This window comes from Propithecus coquereli, unplaced genomic scaffold (assembly GCF_000956105.1).
Source record: "Propithecus coquereli isolate 6110/MARCELLA unplaced genomic scaffold, Pcoq_1.0 Scaffold13, whole genome shotgun sequence".
Lineage (NCBI taxonomy): Eukaryota > Metazoa > Chordata > Mammalia > Primates > Indriidae > Propithecus > Propithecus coquereli.
In genome coordinates, this window is record NW_012137191.1 from 4,102,230 (window position 1) to 4,128,482 (window position 26,253).

A 26,253-nucleotide genomic window follows, 5' to 3' on the forward strand; every position below is an offset into this window, starting at 1 on the left:
GGATATTTATATATGAACTTTTCTGTATGTGAATTATATAAATATATACATGTGTATTTCTCTGTGTGTGTGTGTGTGTGTACAATTACTTAATACTTGAACAAAGTAATTTACATGCTCAACATATTAAAAAATACCACTGAATTGACATGATGCTCTGAAATAGTTAGTGCTGCTCACAAAAGCATGAGCCTTACTCTAGGGAGTGGCTTGGACATCACATTCGCAGTATTTATTTTTATCCCTGGAACACCTTCAGGAAATGTCATGTTGCTTTCCAGGTTAGTAGAAGGGTCCTGCTAATTTACAATCTGCCACTTCTCTCTCAGCCTTCCTTTGGCCAGGGTTTTTGTGCTTTCATCTGCTCTCTGGTTTGAAACTAGGAACCTGGGTGGAGATGAGCATTATCCTAAATTGCCTACATTTGTTCCTGTGCCTTCTCTGTCATTTCCACACCAGCACTTTGTTTCTCACCAGGCATCTGGTAGCTTGGATTCTTTTTTAAAGTTACTTTTTAGTATCCTCAAGAACCATTTCAATTACGTTCATTCTGTCAATGTTTTCAAAAAAGTTGCAAAGTAATTACTAGTTTTATCAGCATTTTTACTTTTAATGGCATGTTTAGGGAGAACAGTAAATATACTTATGTTTAGGGTATCAGTGCTAATTCATAAGCATGCAGAAATTATATGCCCCACAGTTTGACACCAAATCTTGTGATTATCTCTGGCTTCACATTATTATCATGAATTTCAAGCATGAATGGGTAAAACCTTCATTAGAAATTAGGGACCCACTGTTTAGGAAAAAAAAAATGCTAACATCAAAAGTGAGGCTGGCATTTGGTAAGCCTTCAAAAGCACAGCTCTGCAATTGTTTCAGCCTGATTAACCATTCACACCTTTACATTTGTTTTAGAAAACTAAACCATCTGCAGGTTTTTTTTAAAAAATCTTTAAAGAGTAAATAATGCTATTGGACACTGTAGTCTGTTTTTCCTGCAGGTAAACAGAATGAGTACCAGAGTCCAACAAGCTGGCAAATAATGTTTTTTAAAGGAAAGGAAAATCTAAGAAGGCAGGAATTTTAAGGCAGTAACATACATTACATCTGAAGAGAAGGATTTAACAATTTGAAGCTCTGCAGGTACCACCCTTCCACCTCCCATAGCCATAACATTTGGTGATCATGGATTGCCACTCACTATTCCTCCTGCTGAAATGATATTCCAGGGTCTGTACCATTCCCTCCAATTTTCTCCCCATTAAATATTTTCCATTTGCCACTCCCAATCCCCTATCATCCTAATTACCACAGAATTTCCCTGCAGATTTCTTCCTCCCATCAGCACCAGACATCAAACATGCATCACCCCATTCTCTTAGGCTGTTGGTATCTTGTATTGTGCAACCCTTGCTCCTCCTCACCACCTTTCTTCTCGGCTTGCACATTAGCTACACTCTGCCAGCCAGATGTACCAAAACAAGGATGCCGAAGAACAGGGCAGACCCTGACAACTACTGACAATATGGCTGGTAATCACTTTCCTATTGTGTAGAATCTTTGCAATTGACTTTTTCAGGGCTTGCTAATTTTTTAAAAAGTTGCCAAATGCAATTTAATTTTTGCAATGATATTTCTAAAGTTTATTATTTTCCACCTGCAGTTAAACATCCTAGATGCAACATTTAAAACCTAACAATATATGAGTAATATTTTTGCGATGCCATGGCAACCAAAGATTAAATTTGAATTTGAATAAAAGAACTCAGTCTCCCTTAAAAATCTTCTCTTAGCTGAAAAGAATACTAATATAATTTTATGTGGAGCCTTGTGAAGTGCATTCAAGAAATGTCAAACTATATTTTTAGCCATGGAGTTTGCTTAATCCCATAAGACTCTATCTTGCCTTTATGTCGACAAATGAACAGGACTGAGGTATCAGGGCTCTGAGCTTCTGTCAGGATCCACTCCATATCAAAAGTTGTTGTTCTTGAGCAGCTGTTTTCTGAAAACTTCTGAATTAAAATCTACACTTACTTTATGATTCCCCTGGGTTTGCTATTGAATTCCTTTGTTGTCACACCTTAATTGACTCCAAGCATTACTTTTATAGATAAGTCAATGAAGTTTTTTGGATACACAATGCAGATGAGAGGCTCCTGATAATTGTCATTGACTAGGAAAATCCCACCTTTATACATCTGCTTCCCAAATGTGCTTCCTGAATGACATATCTGGTCCAAGCTCCTTTCTCTTCATGTTTTTCTGCATATAATCCATTTTAGAAAATATAAAATTAGTATTTTCATAAATTCTACAACTTGGACTCTAGTAAAATAAGCAGGACTAAAAGTACACACAAGGCTCAGGGTTTAGAGCACTGGTATTGTAAAAGTGCACACAAGAATACTATTTAAATGAGTGTCTCATTTTTTCCTCAAACACTTATAGACTTTAGAACTCAGAGCTCATGAGCAGGGAAAATTATGCGACAAAGTTTTATGGCAGTTAAAAGTTCAAATTATCTAGTTTGTGTCAAGATTATATTTTAAAATTTTGCATTTTTTCAACACTACTTTTTAGTCATTTATTTTAACAAATAGGGACTATGACTTACCCACTCAAGACTGTCTTGTCATCTTTTGAAAAGTATACCTAAATATTCCTTAAAGAATATAAACTTTTCATCATATGTTTTCATCACTATACATAATTCATATAATTTATATCTTAATTCTTATAAGCAGAGAAAATTCTGGCAAATGACATAAAACTAACATCAGGTATATTTATAATTTAGAATGACCTACTTAAAGCCAACCTCGTTTTTTTTTTAAAAAGGTTGCTATGTAAAATAGTGATTATATAATCTAGATATTCAGCTGAACTATGGAAATGACAAGTATAGCAATAATAAAAAGATGTTAAAATTAGTAAAAAAGTCTTCATTCATAAAATGCAAATTGTGAACTACATTTTAATATGTTCTCATTTATAAAACACTATAATTTGTTAAATTAAGTAACACTAACAATATTAACAGTCATAATTCCACATGCTTTATCTTTTATCTCACAGCGGTTCACAGCCATATTCTCTAAATAATAATTACTAGACGTAAGCCACCCCCTGGGCACATGGCAGCAATACTTACTAATGTTTAATAAGAGGTGAAGAATCAAATTAAAGCACATGGAGAATTGGGGGAGCAGGTCATCTGCTGGTGGGAGGGTAAATAGGAAGAAAGTTTATGTAGATTATACTGTATTACAATAGGCAAAATTATTAAAGGACTGTTTTTCATATTATGAACTGGAAAGTGGGGGATAGTACTTGTCCCGATAACTACAGAGAGGAAAACTTATTTAATAATTTGAGCCAAAACCTGGGCATAGTGATATTTCTCAGTTTTTCCATCAAGGCTGGTACACTTTTAGGGGAATTCACTGCAAGCATCAGAAGGAATCCATAATCAATGTTTTTCTGTAAGAATCCCAAAATAAGTTCCAGACTGAGCACTGGAGGTTAGGTAACATTTTCTGGGCATTTATATTGCCTTGTGGCAATGTGTGGGCCCTTGGGGTGCTGCAACCCAAAGAGGAAGCCAGCCCTCTTCCCATCCATCTTTCCCTTCCTGCCTGCTTCTCTGCTGTACAAGTCTCCCAGCACCAAAAGATTCCTCCCCTTGGTTTCCCTTCAGCCTTAATATTTGATGGTTACAATCCCATAATATCTGATTATTTGACACAGCATATATCAAAATGAGACATGGTCCCCAAACTTGTCTGTGTTTTAGAATCTCTAGGATGTTTTAAAAGTTCCAATACCCAGGCTTCATGCAGACAAATTAAACCACTGTCTCTGGGAGTGGGACACAGGCATCAGTAGTCTTTGAAACTTCCCAGGTAATTCCAGTGTGCAGAGAAGTTTGGGAACCATTGCCTTATGGGATTCAGGTAAAAATTGATTGGGGCAACAAACTAAGCTTGATTCACTAAACCTATATAGAAACTGCTTAATAGCTTTATAAATACTGGCATTGTAATGATATTTGTATTCACTCAAGATTTCCACAATGCATATTCATTAAGTACCCATCTGCACACCATTTCCTGATGATAAACCAAAGCTAGTCAGTCAACAAATACAGCATGAGCTTGAAGTCTCTCTGCACCATGCTGGTAAGGGCTAACCTGACTGCAATAACAAGCATTTCATTAACACTTCAGTAAGTGTTATTATGAAAATGATTTTTACCCACTTGAGCCTTAATTGTTTGGGTGGAGTAAATGCTAAGTGGTACAAGGTTTCTGATTGTTCTTATCAACTCTGATTAGTGTGCAGGCAGTTCTTGTCTCCCCTGAATTTTAGTGGTCATAACAAAACAGGGAGGACCAACCCTTTAGGGAACGGATAAGTTTACATGGCATGAAAGAGATGTTAGAAAATGGCACCTGCCCAAAATTCATTTCCTGTGCTGTTCTTGCAACATTCGTGTCATGTGTCAGTTTCCAAGTTAATGTGCCCTGTTTAAAAAGCATAAAACAGGAGTTTCTATCAGGCAACCAGTGAGCAGAATTTGTGCTGAGGTTATATCCTACTTTGCATCACCAGTATTTTAGCATTACACTGAATTGTAATGCCTCTTTGCAGGGAATATACTCTCTGGTTCAACACAGCCCACCCACCCCTCAATACACATCTTTTTATCTCATACCAGATGTTTCACGCTTTTACTAGATCAGCCAGACCTTGAGGGCATTCGAATTTGCAACTCTGATATTTATTATTTATGCAAGTTTAACATAGAAAGCCACTGTCACTCATTAAAACATCACCATAAACTGATGACTTAAGATACTGAAAAGTGGTTGGTAAGATTTGAATAGATCAAAAGGAGTTTCAGGACAACTTCTACAAACCATGAGCATTCACCAACCCAGCAATCTAGGGAGAGGTTGGCGGGGACAAGGCCCTTGTGGAAATTCCTTTAATAAGAGAATGTTAACTTTAAATACAAAGGTATTTTGACTCCATTTCTACTATATTTAATAAAATCTAATGTTTACTCCCTCATCCGCTTGTTATTATTTTACCTGCGCTTAGTACATATTTGCCAAGTGAATAGATTAACGAAGAAGTACCCTCAGCAGAGTTCTCAAATACTAAAGGCCCGAATTCTGCAGCGTCAAAATTTGATAGATATTTTAAAATTATATATAGAGACAACTTATTTGATAAGTTTTATCATGTAAAAATATTTTTTTGGGAAAAAAGGCAGTTTGAATGGAGGCAAAAAGATGATTATCTTAGGAAATACTTGGGCAAAAATATTACTAAAAATAAGTTTGAACTATTCTCTATTTAGTTGAATAGGCTCTGAGCATCACAAGTCCCTTGACCCCAGAAAAAGCATTTTCTCAAAGATATATAATAGAGAGATAGTCACTTGAGGGCATCAACAGTTTGAGAATGATAGTAATGGCACTACAATAGAGGTATTGTATCAAAAAGCTACTCAAGATGTTATAAAGCTAAGAAGGTAAAGTATGCAAATAAGTACCAACAATAATTATTCTGATTTCTTTTTCTGCTTGTCTTTTTCAGTGTAAATATAATCAAAATAAAGTATTATTTTTAGATATCTAGCATCTGGTTGGGAAGAAAATTGGTTCATTTTGCTAATTTTTTGTTTAAGTAACATAAAATACATTGTTTTTTAAAAAAATATATTTGCCAAAAATCTTCCATTGATTCTATCATCTCTAGTTGAAATTGAAAATGCCAAATAGAAATTAGGATAATCACAACACAAGGAAAAATGTACTCAGAGCTTGAAAATTATTAAGTTTCATTTCTCTTCAATAGCTACCAGTCCACAGTATTTTTTATGATGTATTTTAAAACCTTTATAAGAGGTACTATTCTTTCCAATGAAAACAGATGGCTTCTCTCCAGGTTTTCTGTTTCATCTCAAGCATCTGACTCATTTAGGTATTACTTCTCATATATCCTCTAGTTAGTAGTCGAGAACAATTTGGAATTTTCAAATTGGCACATGTGGTGTCCTACTTTCTGTTTATGAGCCTGGTCTATAGCATTTAAAAAACTACTGATGTGTGGATTAATAAAATGTGGTACATATATATATACCATGGAGCACTTACTCAGCCATAAAAAAAAATGGTGAACTAATACCTCTTGAATTATCCTGGATGGAGCCGATGGAGCCCACTCTTCTAAGTATCACAAAAATGGAAAAACAAGCACTATATGTACTCACCATTAAGCTGATACTAATTGATCAACACTTATGTGCACATATGGAAATAACATTCATAGGGTGTCGGGCAGGAGGAGATGGGTAAATTCACACCTAATGGGTGCGGTGCTTGCTGTCTGGGGGGTAGGCACACTGGTAGCTTTGACTTGGACGATGCAAAGGCAATTTATGTGACCAAAGCATTTCTACCCCTGTAATATCCTGAAATTAAAAACAAACAAAAACCTACTGATGTGGCCTTACCTTCCATTTTAATTGATACTTTTGGAAATAGCAAAGGTATTTATTTGATCTTATACTTGACCAGTAAATTCAGTTACTATTGCATGCTTAATAGACTCCTGGTGCAATATCATGTTCAAAAAGCTACTTAAGATGTTTCACTGAGCAAGTTTGTAGACTAGTGAGGGATAGTTGGAGTCAGGCCCAGGCCCCTGGGATTAACCTTAACATATTTTGTCAGCCAGGGCAAAGAGAAGTTTTTATTCCTAATTGGACATCCAATATATAAGAACAGAGAAGGACATATATGCCAAATATAGTTTTAGAAAACTCTTACATAACCATTTTTTATCAAAGTACTGTATTCCCTCTGTTCATTCAAATTACTTGTCTCTTGAAATATGATGTAATAGCTTCCATAAAGCAACAACAACAAAATGTAAGTACAAGGTACTTCATTGCTATAAATTTCTTCTTGATGTTTATAGAACATTTAACTACAAATGCAACACACCCTATGAATATAAAAATCTTTAGTGCTCTAAAAATCCTTACGGCAAACAACTGCTAAAGGATAGCAATTTAATACAAACAAAATGCTTAGCATTTAAATAACTAGGAATTGTAATCTCTACCTTAAACAATGATAACATAATATAAAACTTATCCTTTTACTTTCTTCCAGTCCCAGGAATAAGATGTTTTCCACCATCTTTGTCAAAAGGGAATAGGAATAAATAGCTGAATTTGAAAAGCAATCATTTGTCTGGGATGTAATGGTAGTACCACTTGGTGCCTGGTAAGATACGCACTTTCCTCCCCCAGCTTATGGCAAAATCCAACAAATTTAATTGACATGGCAGAAAAAAATATTAAACCAAAATCCATGTCTATATACCATGTTGTATTAAGATCTACAATTAAATATTCTCAAAAAAATTATTATTTTTTCTTTTTTTTGAGACAGAGTCTCGCTTTTGTTGCCCGGGCTAGAGTGAGTGCCGTGGTGTCAGCCTGGCTCACAGCAACCTCAAACTCCTGGGCTCAAGCAATCCTACTGCCTCAGCCTCCCAAGTAGCTGGGACTACAGGCACGCACCACCATGCCCAGCTAATTTTTTCTATATATTTTTAGCTGTCCAATTAATTTCTTTCTATTTTTAGTAGAGACGGGGTCTCGCTCTTGCTCAGGCTGGTTTCGAACTCCTGAGCTCAAACAATCCGCCCGCCTCGGCCTCCCAGAGAGCTAGGATTACAGGCGTGAGCCACCGCGCCCGGCCTCAAAAAAATTATTTAGTTTGGCAGGACAGTATAGTATTTGAAAATACTGAAAATTTTGGGACCAGATTACCTGGGTTTAAATCCAAGTTTTGCCATTGACTAGCTGTGTAACCTTGGGAAGGGCAAGACATTTAACCCCTCTAAGCTTCAGTGTCTCTACCTGTTTTCAGGTTGTTACGAGTGGGAAATGAGTATATATCTGATATAAAGTTAATAATATAATGAAATAAATACCAGTCGCTAATAGCTGAGATTAGAACTTGAGAAAAGAAGCTATGTGCTTGTTTTTTTTTTTTTTTTTTGGAGACTGGGTCTTGCTCTGTTGCCTGGGCTACAGTGCAGTAGCTGCATCATCATAGCTCCACTGCAATCCCCAGTTCCTGGGCTCGACTGATCCTCCTGCCTCAGCCTTCCCAGTAGCTGGGAATAGAGGCATGCACCACTACACCTGGCTAATTTTTTTTATTTTTTGCAGAGATGGGGATTCATTATGTTGCCAGGCTAGTCTCGAACTCCTGGCCCCAAGCAATCCTCCGGCCTCGTACCTGGCCTGAGCTTCTTTTATAGTATTTTTAGAAGTATTTGAATTAGCCCACTGATCATTTCTTTTACCTTTTATTTAGCACTTCCTATGACCCTGTCGCTATTCGAAATATGTACGTATGTGTGTGCACATTTGTGTGTGTGAGTATAGGCACTATTCTAAATATATATAATGTATAATTATATTCATATAAATATAGTGTATATTTGTATGTAAACATTATTCTAAATATACATATTTAAAATAGTTCTTGGCCCATAGGAGGTGCTAAATAAAAAGTAAAAGAAATGATAAGGGCAGTAATCCAACTACTTCTAAAAATACTACTAAAGAAACACATAGCTTCTTTTTTGATTTCTAGTCTGAGCCTATATTAACAACCAGCACTCATTTCATTATATGACTGACTTTCAAAGAAAAAAAATCAAATATCAATGCCTCCTGGTTTTTACTTAAATTTCTTAGGTAAATGATGGATAACTCATACTTTAAAAGGTGTGGAACATTATGTTAAAAAAATCATAAAGAATGTGTGGACAAAGGGGATACTTGCCATGAGGAAGTATAAACCAAATAACAGAAATAAAGTACAATGGAATTGAAAAAAGCTAACACTGAGTTGGGGAAGAAAAAGATGAAAAGTGAGAATCCCTTGCCTCTAGTGGTTCTGTCTTTCTATAAGAGATGTCCTTAGTGTCTTTCATATCTTAATGTAGTTCAATTCAATACCTTTTCCTAGGTGCCTTTCATATCCTTAGTGAATATGAATTATGAAATTTATATTCCATAAATTTTTAATGAATGAATATAAATTGCTTACAATATACCTATCACATATGATAAAATTATTTGACATTTTTAATGGGCATTGACATAAGGAGACTTACAGCAAAAGCCAGAATTTGTGCTTCTGTTCTTAAATATCTATACGTTATATAATACCATAACGTTTTTTACTCAGAAATCCTTTTCCATTTCATGTCATATTCTATTTGTACTTTTTAAAATCTAAGATTCCTGAAAATTAAAAGACTCTTGATCACCATTTATGATGCTATCTGAACATAGGAAGTTGGACTCTCCTGCCTTATTAATTTTTTAGCAAGAACTTATTATTTTGAAGAAACATGAAACACAAAGCTAAAATATTTATAGAGACATTAAAATATTTATACAGGCAAAAGCAAAATGACCACATTTAATTCATTCTAAATTTCCTAATGAATAAAAAGGAAATTTAAAAAATAATTCCTCTTTTATACTCTTTGCTTCAATCAAATGATCAAAGAAACTGGTAATGTATTTTTGGCAATTATGGGAGCAATGAAATCTACTGTCCTTGGGTTTCATCTGTGTGGTCATCAATGTTGATGCTCCACTCAGGTTCTCTTCATCTACTGAGCACTCCATTCCCCAAGAGCATATCACATGCCCAGTGGATCAGGCCAAGGCCAGACTTTTATGTGACACCATATAACCACATCTTTGCTGGCCTCCTTCCCTTCCTCCCTCCTGTTTCTCTCATCTTCTTACAGAATTACCAAGAGCACTGCCTCAATAAGTCATGTGCCACAAATCCCTGATGCTTGCTTTTTTCTTAGGGAATCTCACATAAGATGGAATTTTTATTGAAAGATAGTATATTAATTAAATGCTTGATCTAGTTTTCATTTTCACTGTATAAAGTAACGAAATCCAACATATAAATTTACCAAACATGAGGTTAACTAATCAGGAAGTAGGTTGAAGTCATGAAGTAGCTCCAATGACCAGGCAAAAGAAAAAAACCCAGAGTAACGTTTGGCTCTTGGGTCCAGCCGCCCTGGTTAAAGCTCTGGTTTGCACACTTCCATTTGTCATAGACACTCATTCAATGAGTTTGCTAGCCCTGTTGTTCTATTCCAGGTTTCGCAGTTCAAATTTTTCTCTGTTATGAAGTTCAGTAAAGCTATTACTGCTACTTTATTTCAGGTACTAAATCAAATTCAATTATACTTCTCATTCTGTCATTTTGAAACATCAGTGGAAGAGAAATAATTAGAAAACTGGCATTGATCATAATATGAATTGTCAAGCTCAATTTCAGACAGAATAACAAGCTAGATGTGATGCTGGTTATATTCCAGGCTATTGTTCATTGGCAAACTTAGAATTTGCAGAACAGTCCACAAAACAATGGCATGTACGTACTACAAAATTCTGAACTAAATGAACTATTTTTAATTTGTTCCAATGAAAATAACACAGATGGTCAAACTCCTTCCTTAATAAGTATGTAATAAGCATGAAATGACAACAAAAATCTATATTTGAGGTTTGTATGTACAAGGTCTGTCCGGAAAGTATCCAGCCATGTGAACTGTTCTCATTATATTAACAATGGCTGGATATTTTCTGGACAGACCTCTTTGCATACATAATTATAAATTTTATTTCCTATATTCTATGCTTAAGCTGAAGGAATACTTTACTGCCAAACATTGCAAAAGTATTTTCTCCCTCTATTCTCTTCTACCTCTTCTAGATTTATAAATAAATATTAAAGTATCCACCATTCTTTAATTCTCTCTGCCTTTCCACTGACGTTTCACCAATTTTCTGTCTTCAGTAGTAATCTCTCCTTGCCCAAGTGACTGAAGGGACATATCTCAACCCAGTTTCCTGCTACCCCAGAGCTGGGAGCAACACTATGCCACTGACAGCAGCAATGACCATTTGAGGACTGCTCTGGTAGGACTCATGAAGCTCAATCTTTGCTTTATATTCTTTGCCATTTACACTCAAGGGTCACATCACCATTCTGTGAGAATCACATTGATAATTCATTGCTTTCATGCAATGGTGTGTTCACAAGCATGTGTCCTCAGGGTTATGGAAACAGATTTAGCATGATTCAGGTGGGGTGGGAAAAGGAGAGAAGCAGAGGTGATACCTACGTACCCTGAACAACAGAGCTCTCACCTCTTGCCACCTTTCAAATATCTTAGACTACCCATTTTACAATAAGCCACAAAATTTAACTAGGAAAAAGGAAATAAAACTTACTGGTTAGGTGCCCTTATGATCTATGTATTCTTTCAACAGATATTTCTTGAGCACCTGTACTATGCCTGGTTCTGTGTTGGGTGCTTGGAATATATTTGTAAAGATGATTGACACTGTAACTCCCTTCTAGAAGCTTCTAGTCAAGTAAGGAAGAAAGGATTTTCACCTTTGCCTCTTACATAAATAGTCTTTTGAAACAAAGATAATAGCAATGTAAATATTAATTATAAGATCTCTCTGAAGAAATAGAATATGTGTGAAAAATAAGAAGGCAAAATTTGTCATTCAAATATTTAGATAATGTAATACTTACATGTAAAACAGGCACGGTTAAAATTCAAGGGTGAAATATATTTCTAAAAAATGTTTTTTTCTAAAGTTATATTTTTGATAGATCCTCAATGAAAAGAATTAAGTAAATTTAAAATTTTTATTTTTTGTTATACTCCAACTACAAAGGCTATGTTTTATTAATCCAAAGGCATTTCCACATGAAAGTGTTGGCTGTTTGTCTGGCTGTAATGAAACTCCAAGTTTTAAGAAAAAAAAAGCTATTAAAATCATATACAATTTTATAAATGAATGTTTACTATAAACATTTGAAATAAAGGTAAAGTCAATTGGTAAACAACTAAATTGTTTTCTGTGTTTACGACATTACTTGATGGTAGAACCTTTGCTAATAGTGGCAAATATATGTATAAATACCCACAGATAATCCTGGGAATAATGTGTCAAAGCCAAGCAATGTCCTGTGGCTACTGGGAGTTGATACACAAAGAACTTAGCTTTTAGGATTAGGACAAAGGATTTATGATGACTTCAGTATTTACCATCAGAATTGTCTTCTTGGGTCATGGCTCAACTTCAGCGTATTGTATGCCCCTCTCCCCAACAAGAACCTCAAACCTGGAGTCTGATGTCCCTACCAAATGGCTAGTCATACCATTTAGTGTTGTAAGAGAAAAGCAACTAAAACAGTATGTAGCAGGGGCTTGGGAAAAGGTATGGTTATGTATACATAAACAGAAGTGCTTTACCCTTCTGGTAATTAAATGGGGGGTAGAAGCAAGTGCCATAATGATGTCCTCAGAATCACCTGCCACCTTAGACTTCAGCAGAAGCTGAAGCAGCTAAGGCAAAACTGGGGCAATGTGATGTGGGATTGGTCGACTTTCCCCCAGCTCCTGGCTTTCTGGCACAGTGTTTGGGCACATAGGTGGCTACATGGAAATGGTGTTGCATGAGACTCTCAGTGTTGTTTTATGCCCGTCTTCATGACAGAGCTCTTTTGTGTTTGCCAATAGCAAAGGGTCAGCTCATCACTTTACGTATTTCTTTCATAAATTTTTTAAAAACCTATTTGACCAAAAAAATCAGTAACCTTAAGTCTGCTTCATATATCTTTTATCCTCTGCATGGGGAGTTCCACAGAGCCAGGAAAAGTCAGGACTGCCTAGGAAATTGGACGTAGTAGACCACAGTGTGAGAGCCAAAGATATTTCTCAAATTGATTGATATCAGCTTTGTCTTTGGATCAAAAAACCATGGGAAAGTTTTGAATTATTTCCATAAAATAAAATTCTCCATTTCAGTAATACAATAAAAGGTACACTTTAATTATTAATGTAAATAGTCACTCGCTTTTCCATGACAGTTACCTTCATCATTGATATTCATTTCATGATGAGCATTCTATAGACAGATGAAGGTCAAAGCTGCCCTAGACTTCTCTCATGAGGAAAAATATTATTTTTAAAATGTTATCAATGCACACATATGTAGACATATAAATATTTATATGAAAATTCACTGCCCAGTCAGTGGAAATGGGAATAGAAATGATGTGCTCTGGGAATCCTCTCTGTGTGACCATACTTTCAAATCAGGAAAGCTCAATAATTCTTTCACTATTTCTATCCCCACATCTAATGGGGAAAGGTCAATGTTTCATAAAACATAAGCATAAACAGACTTTGGATTCTCCCCCAGGTTACAGAAAGGAAAAAAATGAGAGGCCCCAGAAGGTTAGATGACTTAAGATCACATCACAGGGTTAAACCTAGAAAACAGTTTTCTCAGCTCTCACTCCAGTCCTAGTTCTGTGGTACAGCAGTAATCTATTGCATAGAAAAAAGTAAAATTATCAGGTTAGCTAGTAGAAATAGATGACATTAAAATAGTAAATTTAGAAGAAACTATGAAGGTCAGCCAGATCTTGGAGAGAGACAGACCACAGGCTGAACTGTGGAATTATTTGTCTTCCCTTTAACCACATGAGGGGACAGACAAGTGCATGGTAGAAATCCAGCCAAGAGGGGTTACAGGTCTTTGGTCAAAGCTGCACCATGCACTTTCCTCTTAAAGCTGCCCTAGTAATTGGACCCCATCTTATAATTAAAAAGGAAAAAAAAAATCCTAATTAAAAAAATAATGAACCAGTAAATGGCAGGGTGGGGGCAGAGCTGTATATGGTATAGGAAAGCACCACCTTGAGGAAACGTCTGAGAAGGAACGGGATGGAATTGGGTCACAAACAAATAATGATGGCATAATGGGAAGGAAAATGATTTATGTATCAAATGGCTGGCATGAGTCTGCAAACTCCAGAGTGAGCACCTAGGTCATATCAGTCTGTTGCTTCTCCCATGACTTTTATCAGGCTCAGTGTTAGACAAAAGTCAGGAAGCAATGCACCATATCAATTTAGTCTACTCTAGCACTGGCGATTGGAAGGACATTACAGGAACTCTGGATCCCGGGCCCAGGTTAAGGTAGGATGCTCACAGTCCTGGCACTCAGGAAGTGTAGGCTTTCCGAGGCTTGGATCAATGTCCTTCCCTTGCCGTTCCTTCAAGGGACCAGGCCCAACAAAGAGGATGAGGGTCCAAAAAATGCGAACAACAACAAAAAAGCACTTATATCTACCTTACACTTTGGCATTTTAAGTCCTAGCACAGAGCCAAACATTTAACCTTTACAGAAAATACATAACACAGGTAGGAACTATTAATCCCATTTGAGAACTGTGCAAACTGAGCCTCAGAGGATTGTATATTATTTGTGGAAGGCCAAACCATAGATGGCAAGGTCAGAGAATCCTAATTTCTGAACTCTTGCTCTAGTTCTCTTTTCCATTATATTAAGCAGATTCACCATAAAGTGGAGTCAAAATCACAATCCACAATTAATGTAAAAAAATTTTTAAAAGACATTCCTTCCCTCAAGTTTCCAGGAAATTATGTTTTTCAAAGTTCATATATGTCCTTCTAAATAGCTTTTTCCAATGGAAATGGAAATTTTGACATGAAACAGCCTTGTTTCAATGTCTGGCCTATGCTAATTGCTATTTCTAGAGATCACAAATAAAATAAATAACTTTTCATGTTTACATTTTTAATGTTAATGGAATTGGACACCTCTGATAATCTGTTAACATTCTAAAAATCAACAGAGGTGGCACAAGGTTCAAAAACAGTCTGTGCAAACCCTTTTGTGGTTGGCTGACATTCTTCCGGGATGATTGCAGTAGGAGCAGTGAAGTTAGAACTGCTTCCTGTTTCCTGACAATACCTGTTCTAGGTAAGAAGCAAAGCAGGAACTCTGTTGTGACAATTTCCTACTATATCTGGCACACCTCTGTAGGGGCCTGTCCACGGCAAGTCTTGTTTGAGTTGAGCATTATCTTCCCTTTGGTAGATCTCCTCATTTTCAAGTGACTGGACTGACAAAGATAATTAGGACTAACTTCACTTATGAGAGGTGTCAATGAAGTGTTTCATTTTTACAGGAATTACGCTCTTTGCACTCTGTGATTCTCTTATAAAGTTATAGGACCTAGAGGCTTTTAGCAACATGCTAAATTTAAGTTTTTAACTCAGTGGTTAAAAAAGTTATTCCCTTCACAGATGAGCTCAGCATAAGATATGGTTTGTCTATTTGTTGCAGGCTTATAGTAATAAGGATTAATAATATACAATTGAGAATAAAACAGACAATTCTCAGAACTCTTAGTTACCATTTAGTAGGTTCAATGATAAAAATAAATGTAGAAAACTATTTTTAAAGTCCTTAAAAAGTGTTTCATATGGTCTTCTGAAATAGACCAGACTACGTTCCTTAACTGAAAATTGTACATGTCAAAAAAAAAAATCAAACTTATTTAGACAAACAAAATTATTTAGAATTCCATGGGGAAAAATTTTCTATTAATTTTATGATGTTTGTATGCTCAAACATACTGTGTGTGGATGGATGGATAGACAGATAGGAAGGTAACTTCTGGTGGAGAGTCATCACTAATATTCTAATTTGCATTGATTTTTTTTCTGAAGTCCAGAGATACTATATATAATCTCCAAGTTTATCTGTACTCATAAATTTGTTCCATTTGAAAGAGAGGTAATTATTTTACTCTAAACCATCAAAAGCAGGGTCTGTCCAACATTATGAACATGTCTTCCTTCTGATGTTTGTTTTAAATGGGTGAAGTTAAAATTTTCTTACCATCCAAGCTGTGACAAAGTCCCCCATCCAGGTCCCTACTGCAGCTAATTTCATGAAACTTTCATTTCGGATGCCCATATAGTCTGTAATGATATATGCTCTGTGGAAACAAACACACAAGACATTGTCCAGACTCAGAGAGCCATATAGTCAAAGCTTTCTGGTTCAGCAACAGGCAAAGGGACTTTTCCCACTTCCAACAAGCTTTCTCTTGTCCCATCACATACGCTTACAAATTGGGAAGCCTATTGAGAGCTCTGATGGTGTCTGGTCACTTTCAATTAGACTTGAAGACTGAATGTGGCTCTACTAATTACCATGTGCATTTCATATTTGAGCTGTAAGACTGATGACAGCTTTTGAAAAATCAAACAAAAATACTCAGCAAAGATACCATCTCATGATCACTCAAGTATGAGCAGAGCAGAAACAATTCATGAATTAGAGTAACTTGGGAGAGAAGAACTAATTTTCCTTCAGTTCTGTCAAGTAAGAACCATTGAAAAGCTGAGACTAGGCTTCAGATACATCGTGCCTGAATAATGTTCAGAATAGTGTCAAGATTTAAGAAAAATTTCCACACAATGAAGCAACGTAAAATTTGATTCAAATATGTGTGGTTTAAATTATTACTAAAATAACAATAACCTGAAGATGTAATTTTATGACTTGCTTTTTGTATAGCTAATCCTTGTTTCCACTGATCATTGGATACTAATAAGACCATTCTTATTGTTTATAAAGCATTTCCATTTCCATTTTCTCATTGGATATTCAAGAAAACTCTAAGTATTATTTTTCCCATTTTGCAATTTCTCTGAGAAAACTGGGACTCAGATCACCTAAATTTCCCAATCAATATCATATAACTAATGTACAGTACCTAAGAATCAAATTTCTCTCTCTTATAATTTTTTTACTCTAAGTTCCTTTCACTCGGATTTTTTTTACTTTAAATTTTGCTCCTTTTCTTATTCATAATGATACCTGTACAATTTAGAGTATTAGTAAAACCCGATTCTTCTTAATTTGAAAACAACATACACTAGGAAATTATATGTTTGTTATTTACCTATTGAAATTATGAAGAAGCACATTTTTGAAGTCACTGAAAGGTAAACTACCTCCAGTTTTTTCTTTTCTAGAGTTACTTCAGATGGTTTTATTATTCATAAGATAAACATATATGTAAGTAGTTTTATTATTTAACAACAAAAGCAAACTTACAAACTCTTAAAACAACTCTTTTTCCACAAGCTTCATTCACCTACCTTGGAGGGTCCATGTAAATATCTTAAGGTCTCACCCTAAAATTCTGGATCTCTAATTCCATGGATTTCCATAATGGCCCAAATTTTATAAGTACCATAAACTACATGCTTACAATGTTCCAGGGATGGTTATCAGCACTTTAAATACAGTGTCTCTATTAATTTTCACACCAGTACAACGAAATATATCATTATTCCTAATTTATAGATATAGAATTGAGATATTTTTATTTTGAAATAATTTCAAACTTCTATAAAAGTTAAAAGTATAGTACAAAGACCTCCTACATACCCCTTATTGAGAGTCCCAACTTTTAACATTTACCATATTTGCTCTATCACACCCTTTTCTAAGTATCTTATATATATTACTATATCTTATATTATATATATCATATATATGATATATATACATATGACTGTTAGTCTTTCTTTGAACTATTTGAAAGAAAGTTACAGACATCATGTCCATTACCCCTAAATACTATGGTGTGTTGTTTCCCTAAACAAGGACACTCTTTTATCTAACCCCTAGGAAACCCTCAATCAGGAAATTATTGATACAATACTACCTTCTAACCCACAAATCCCATTCATATCTCTCCAGCTGTTCTTTCTGGCCCTGAATCCCATCCAGGAATGCATGTTCAATCAGTTGTGTCTTTCCAGTTGCCTCCAATTTGGAATATGGGTATTACGGATTTGAGATTTAGAGAGTTTTTGCAACTTGCTCAAGATCAAGCACCTGGTAAATTGACAAGAATTGAATCTAAACTTGATTGACTCACAAATCCAGTGCTATACCTTCTTCCTGCAAGTATTGTGAAGATATAAAAAACACAAAGGATATCTACTCCGTCCTCTAGTAGAGTGGAAATTTCAGGGTGCATTCCTTGTGATTGTATAGATGTGTATAAAAGAAGGCATCATTTTTTTTTTTTTATTTCAGTGTCTAAAAATAGGGATGGGCTGATACACTTGCAACACATCAATGATCCAGCCAAGAGAAACTTGAAAAATCTAAATAAAATACAACAAGAAATCTTCCTAAAGGCATCAGAGAGTTGATGAAGCAATGAGGACAAGAATAAACAAAATACCGGATTGGAGAGAACTGTGAGAAGGTTAAAATTGTGAAAGAGTTAGCTGTATTTTCTCTGGGAATTTGCTGACTCTGCATGCAAGGCAAAGGGATGAGAATCTTGGGCTTCATTAGGGCAGAGGGCAGTCTCAATGGACTGGAGAGACAACATTGGAAACTTAAGCAGCCAAGATCTTAATGAGGAAAGAAGTGCCCAGAAGAGAGCATGAAACACAGCTGGTTGCCTTTCAAAGCATTTGCCAAATTCTGAACTTGTTTGAGCGGGAGGCTAAAAGACTAAGGAGAGTCTCTAAAAAGCATCATGGAGGTTTGACAACTGCACCATACTAAGGAAACTATTACAGTTCAGAACCAGCCAGCTATTGTAGTCCAAGAGAACACGGGGCTATGAAGGGTTACAGAAAATCCGAGGTGGATCAATCCTTGATAAAATTGTAAATCAGCCCTTACTCAGTTCATTCTATGACTGGATTATGGTGATCAGCTTCCACTCTTTCCACCTAATGAAGGAAAGAGTAAACTTTTTCTAGAAAAATAAAATATCATCTAGATCCTCTATATATTTTTATACACAACATCTGCCAGTCATTCAAAAATTACTAGGATGCCAAGAAACAGGACCATATCACTGAAAAGCAAGAAAAAAAAAATTTTAAAAAACTAGATGATAAGCTTTAGGAGGACAGGGAGCTATTTTTGCTATTTTGTTCACTATTGATTCCCCAGGACCTAGAGCACTACCTGCATATAGTAAGTGACCACTAAATATTTAACTATGAATTAATAAAGTGACCCAAATTATTCATCTTTATTTCCATATGGCATGGGTAAATTTCTGTAGTATATGTCCTCGAAACAGCAATAAAATGAAATTAAATCATGAAGAACTTGTCCACAGAGGAAGACATTAAAAGTGTTTTTAAGTTGTTTTGTGTTTCACTTTATTTCTCCAACTACATCTGTAGCTCCTTGACTACAGAATAGCTGTCTCGTATTCACCTAGAATGATATATCAGCACACAATAAAGAATTTATCCTCACCTGTGGCTGTGGGCACATGATAAGTACTAGATGCTGTAACACAGCAAATGAGATAGCATCATTTATGAAATAACTAATATATTTAAAATGAAGAGTGATATATAGAGACTAGTATTGATTATTTATTTTTATTTTTGCTTATTTGGACAAATATGAGGAACAGTTACAAATATGCAGATCTGCCATAAAAAATTTCAACTACTATTTCATTGGTTTGCATATCCATTAACATTTAATAATATTTCCTGGTTGGGTTGTAAAGGACAGGGTATGCCTATATTTATATCAGCAATTTTAGCCAGTTTGAATATCACATGGGACTCTAAAAAAGTGAAATTATAGAGCTTCATATACCCAATGGTTTTGAAGAGTTATTCGGAATTAAATTTTATTTGCTAGGAGGTACCATTAAAGTTTTTGGTTTGGTGCTGATTATTTCAACTATTCATACATCATTTGTTTGTTGTCTTTTATGCTTTAACTGGTCATTTCCACTATGCACAATCTAGAAAATCTTACAGTACTACCAGCCTTCCAGGTAAGTATCAATCATTAATATAGTCTTCAAAGATCCTAAATGAACTTCTTCTCAGGCTCTAACCTCAGTTTTTATTTTTTTTTCTTGAGATATCAAGCTTAACTGTCAAATCCATAACAAACATGAGGACACTTCAAAATACAAGATCTGGAAGAAGTTAATAATTATCCTAACAGCTTGACAACATAAGCTACTAAGGCTATTGCACCTATGTGCCAAATGACTAAACAGACTATAACATGAGCTAAATAGTCAATAACTATAATATGATGAGTTAGTCTTATAGATGAGAATCTTGATCACTAGCAGCAAAAGTTCCAGTTTACTTAAATCTATTATTTACACATAAGTGGATGTAGTCAATGCCAGGTGATTTAGGGGTTGAGTCTCTGAAAGTTTAACAGGATGCAGTAAACACAGATCGCCAAACCAATATAGAGTCATGCTTCACTGAAGATCCATCTGTGGCCAGCTGGATTCATAATGTCACAGCTGTCTCTCCCAGCCATGTTTGGGCAATGTAAACAAGATTTGCAGCCATAATACACAAGTAAATCACGGGTAAGTAGTTGACTTACATGAGTACATACCTGCGTTAAACATAATAAAATTAAAGCAAAAGCTCTAAGTATTCTTAAGACATTAAAGTGAAAATATGTCACTTCAAAATGCCTAGATTTATTATATTAACCTTATTATATTAACCTTTTCTCAATCGTTTTGTGTCTGTAATGAAATGGTTAACTAGATTAATGACTTTAATCTAACCTCTTATCAACCATTACCCAAATAACCACATTTTGGTATTTATTTTTGCTCAAAATTTCTAGTTCTTAACTATCGAAAGATTTTGATGCAGTTTAATACATGTGTAAGGACCATCAAGGCCAGACCTAGGGTTTGAAGCTATGGGGCAAGATCCACTGGAATGTCAAAAATGCTGCAGACAATTGTTAGATGTAGCCCGGAATGATTAAAATTGCGTCTGGACCCAATAATGCTCACTGATAAAATACCAGCTCAAATTTCCCAACTTCAGTGATTCATTCCCTCTAATTTCTATAAGGAAGACATGCATAGGAAGACTATAGATGGAGCTTTCATTGACCACACCCACCCTGACTATGAAAACATCACCCATACATCAATGCTTCCTTCCACTCCTTGCCTTGCTTCAGGCCATTCAGTGAAATTTATTTGTGCTGCATACAGAAACCTTAGTATTACATTAATTTCTCCCTCTCCTGTACTCCCAACATTTGATCAATCACTAAGGTTACTTCTGAAAAGCTCTCAAATCTATGTTGTTTTTCTATCATCACCACTACTAATGCCTAAATTGTGTCTATAATCATTTCTAATCTGAAACTAATATAATAGCCTCCTAGTCTCCTGTGACTGTTTCCCCTTACTGCAGATTCTTTATTGCCACTATGGTGGCTTCTGGGGAAGTAATATGGTATACTGGAGGAGTAGGGGTCTTGGAACCAGAAAGTATTAAGCTTGCACCCACCCATATCCCTATGACCTGGAACAAATGATCAACCTTGATAATCATCCACTTCTTTATCTATAAAGTGGGAATGAAAATACCTTTCCTTCATAGGGGTTTATTGAGGATTCCATGAAACAAGCTGTGTAAAGCTTCTAGCACAACTGTTTCATAATAGGCATGCAAAAAAATGGTAAATGTCTGGCCCACTGGCTTCCATTTTGTAAAATAACAATAGTTCCCATTGTCACAGGTAAAGCACGGATAAGAAGACATTACATTCTCTGCAAGACATCTTTTTTTTTTTTTTTTTTTTTTGAGACAGAATCTCGCTTTGTTGCCTGGGCTAGAGTGAGTGCCGTGGCATCAGCCTAGCTCACAGCAACCTCAAACTCCTGGGCTCAAGCAATCCTTCTGCCTCAGCCTCCCAAGTAGCTGGGACTACAGACATGTGCCACCATGCCCAGCTAATTTTTTCTATATATTTTTAGTTGACTTGCTAATTCTTTCTACTTTTAGTAGAGACGGGGTCTCGCTCTTGCTCAGGTTGGTCTCAAACTCCTGACCTTGAGCGATCCACCCACCTCGGCCTCCCAGAGTGCTAGGATTACAGGTGTGAGCCACCGCGCCTGGCCTTATTTTTTATTTATTTTTTTTAAGACTCGTCTCCTTTCATTTTACAGTCTCCTTCTTTCAGGCCCTCTGCCCCACCAGGAGATCAATCTCACCAACATACCACCACTCTATGACATACCTTATCATCGCTGCTGCCCACAGTGCTCTCTTTGTCTGGAATGTCATCCCTATCTTCTGGCCTTAGACTACGAACTCAACCTGTCGACTAAGAAATCTCCTGCCATTACTTTCGAAAGTCATCCCTTCCCAGTTGTTGCCATAATACTTTTACCAGCCTCTGTGCTAAATAATTTTCCCAGAGTATTTTACTGATTTTATTACATTGCCCCTCTCTGCCACAAGATTTAGTTTATCAAGGGTAAAGAGCATATTTCATTCTCCTAGATAAATGAAATTCCTTGCCCAGTATATAGTATGTTTCAGGAATGTAATTAAATATTCAAATGAATTAAGTAGTCAATTGATTAATGTAAGAAGATTATTTAAATCATCTGACATCAGGGCCAAACTAGGAAGAGCATGAAAGAATAAAAGTAAAAACAAGGATTTGCAATATAAGATAAAATAAAAAGAAACATTGAAGATAAATTGTGGCCTATGTAATCAGGATGTCCTAACAAAGTTAGAACACAGTATCATTGTATCATTTTTATTACCTCTTCTACAATAAAGAGCTAGAGGCCAAAATATAATCAAATCAAAATAAAGAACATGTCCTTGACTTTCTGCAATCACATGCTGTAAATTTACTTACTTTGAATATGTTAGTTGACTAATAATTTAAAAGGTAAAATATTAAAAGTCTACTGAGTCATATTATTATTTAAAAATCTTTTAAATGAGACTAGACATCAGTACATAATTCAGTGCACCAGTTTGCTGGCACAAACAATATTAGAGCTACAGAATAAAACACATTTATTTTATCCATATTAAAAAAGAGAGAAAACTATTTCACTACCCTTCAAATAGGTACTGTCAAACTACATTTGTTGTTTATCCTTTAAAGTCAAAATTTAAAGGCCTGTAAGGTTAAAAAACAATACATCCTAAAAACTAATTTTGAAGTTACAGAACAATTTTTGTGGTTATATCTCAAGTTTCTTTCTTAATTCAATTTTTTTGGTCAACTTCACAAACACTACAGGAATATATGATCTAATTTGATGCTCAAAATAGTTCTGTCTTCTACTTCTAATAAATCAAACAAACACAGCAAAGATACTTCATGTATCTTTACTAGCGTCATTAGAAAAATTCTAAAAAGAAGGTATTAAAATCCTGAGCTCATTGCTAAAAGAAAACCAATCAATCCTCAAAGGAATCCAGACAGTCATAAAATACCTAAAAGTAATTTCATATCTAACTTACATTTTAATGTTAGATGAGATTCAATGTGTTTAGAACTATTTAAATGAAATGTATATAATGCATTGCTATCAATTTTTATTATTGTAAAAGTGAAGTGCAAGCTAAGCCAAATGGTATTAATTAATTGACCCTACATAATCATGCTTCCTTTCAAACTAAATGGAAGAGCATAATATTTTGCAAAGATTTTGATGCTCCTTAAAGTAAAACAGAAAGCAAGTTCAACTGTAATGCGTGTGCATCAGTGAAGGTAAGTGTTCAGATTGTAAATGGTCAAAATAGACAAAAAATAATGAAATGAAAATAATGGGACATAAATACAATAATTAACATTTTCCAGAAACTAAAGTTTGTGCACTATGTATAATAAAATGAAGAAACTTGAAAAATGGGACTGATTTTCTACTTCCTACAAAATTTTCAGATCCAAAATATTTATGATAATTATTCTTTTCTTTCTCTTCTCCTTCCCTTCCTTCCCCTCCTTCTTCTTTTCCTCCTCCTCCTTGTCCATCATCTTCTGGATATGAATTCAACTTCAATTCTTCCCCATGGCTACTCAGCATCAGTTCCCAATTATTTGCTTCCTATTCTTGTTGAAGAAATTTTAGGTTCCAGTGATCTGGGGAAGGAAGGAGACTGTCTTTTCACCCAGAACCCTTCTCGCAGCATGTGAATTTATATTAGATAAGTATCTATCTTATGTCATATTAATCTATTTATTAAACAATTACTGATGTCTCACTATATGCTAAACCATAAGCCCGATGCATGTAAACTTATAAATTTCCAAAGGAAAAGAAATAGCACCCCAGAGCTAGTGATCACTTCCTAGATTAACACTGCACTTCTTGTCTGGTAACTTCCTCCTGCCAAAGGGGTAAGCTTATAGAGATGTGTGTAATGATGCCCAACCCCTGCTTCTATCTTATTATTTCCTTTCCTGGTAATTTATAACCAATACAAAAAAGAGAGAAAGACGGAAATTTCTTTCCAGGAGGTTATTCAAAAAACAACTCAGTGATTTTTGGTGACCACATTTTGTCCCCTGTGAACTGGAGACAAAGTCTGCAGCAAGAGAGAAGAAAAAAGAAAGAAAGAGGCAGGGGGTTGGAGGAGCAGGGAGAGGATGGAGGAAGGCTGATTCATGCGAAAAAAAAAAAAAAAAAAAAAAAAGAAAAGAAAAGAAAGAAAGAAGCAAGACAGGGAAAACATGGGTGGTGTGGGAGTCTAATTCCAATCCCTTCCTGGGACCTGTATTCCCACACTTTGGATTCCATGGAACAACCCGTTTCTTCCTAATAATCACCTCCCATCCCATCTTCATTCTTAAGCTAACTTGGCTGAGCTTCTATTAATTTCAATGAAAAATGTTGTAACCATTCACCAGGGAAAGATGGTAGAGTCTAAAAATGAGGTCATGAATATTTTGTTCAATTTTAATAACACAAAAATTCTTTCACCTTTTAGAAAGGAATGACACTAAATTGGCTGCAAGAAAAGAGTCACCAGTGTAGCTGATAGACCAAGGTTGGTTTTCAAATCATTCCTAGTAAGAACAAGGATAAATGTACACATGCCCACTCTTTATGATATTGCCCAAGGCAATGGAGGACACTTGTGTTCAAATCTTAATGTACTGTTTACATACACAAATTTCATAAATGTGCTAAAGTTTACAATATCACTCCCCTCTCCAGTTTAAAAACAATGTGGTACATGTTCTATTAAATAGTTAAAACCAAACTGTTAGAATGCATCTCCATTTTGAGAGGCATTGGGTAAACTATGGGAGTGTGTCAAATGAGTGACAACAAGTAAGGGAATATCTGTGCACTGAAGAGATAAAAAGCTAGATATTATATCTCTCAGCTAGCTAATCTAAAGGGAGCCTGATTTTGAAATAACAGGTATTGAAAGAAATAAAATAAAGATAGATAATGAGTAGCTTGGAGAGAGTGGAGGCTGCATTTCTGACAGATTAAAGATTTTTATAGGTCTCTTACAAAGTGTCAGGAGAAGGTGACAAGAAAATCAGATTAAGCAGACATCACTTAGTAGTGTAGAATAGAGCTGGAGAGAGCAACGCAGGCGCTTGGGAGAGGGTCCCTAGAATTAAGTTTGCCAATGATAGTTTGCCTCTGACATACCTTCCCCCTTTGGCACTTGGTCACCCCTGAACTTGGACCCTCCATATGAGAACTCTAAAGCCCCCGGACATCTCCTTAGCCTGAAAATGCCTTCTTACCATCAAATGCCCTTACCATCAAATTAGAAGTGGAATCGTTCTCATTGCTCCCTAAATTTGCTCTGTAATTGTACGAATTATAGGGCTTCCTTGGTTTCACCACAACAGATTTCATGCTCTGCTTTTGCAGTGTGTGCTTCATAAGCGGCACCACACCAGCCATCAGCCCACGGTTTATAAAAAGAGATAAAGGAAATAAAGCCACTTTGCCACCCACCTTGTTAACGTGTCAAACCCATCAAGTTGCTCTCAATGAGTTTTCTGAGAATTCTTTTCGTGCTGTTTTAACTAGCACTTTTAGCTACCACAATACTATTTTCCTCTTCTTCCACTCACTCTAATGAAGGCCAGTTGATACTGATGCCAAAAGCAGTTCCAAAGATACCCTGCCTTCAACTGATTTTGACCAAAGATCCTGCTCCTGCTACCTGTATTATCAACATGGGTGCCAAGGCCAAGGTACTCATGTCTGTGCCAAGGACAATGAAGACATATTTGTAACTTTTATTATTGTAACAGGCGCCTCCCTCGCAAATTCTGGGATCAGTCACCAATACACCCATAGTACTACACCAGGCCTGAGCCACCACAAACCAATATCAACAGTGTTGCTGATGCCTTGCAGTCTTGAACTCCCACAGAGATTATGAAGAAATACCTCTTTTAACTTT

At 35.7% G+C, this 26,253-nt stretch overlaps 1 protein-coding gene across 4 annotated transcripts in view; it reads right to left on the reverse strand.

The window, feature by feature from the left end:
• The window catches only part of TMEM117 (transmembrane protein 117), a 561,715-nt gene that overhangs the window by 255,778 nt on the left and 279,684 nt on the right, over positions 1 to 26,253 (reverse strand). For 3 of the 4 annotated variants that reach the window (XM_012638409.1, XM_012638410.1, XM_012638407.1), the window contains one exon: positions 15,884 to 15,983. The exons of the other annotated variant lie outside the window; for it this stretch is intronic. In XM_012638409.1, coding sequence (XP_012493863.1) covers positions 15,884 to 15,961 — 78 coding nt within the window. In that variant the 5' untranslated portion in view covers positions 15,962 to 15,983. The remainder of the gene's footprint in view (positions 1 to 15,883; positions 15,984 to 26,253) is intronic. 4 annotated transcript variants of the gene reach the window in all.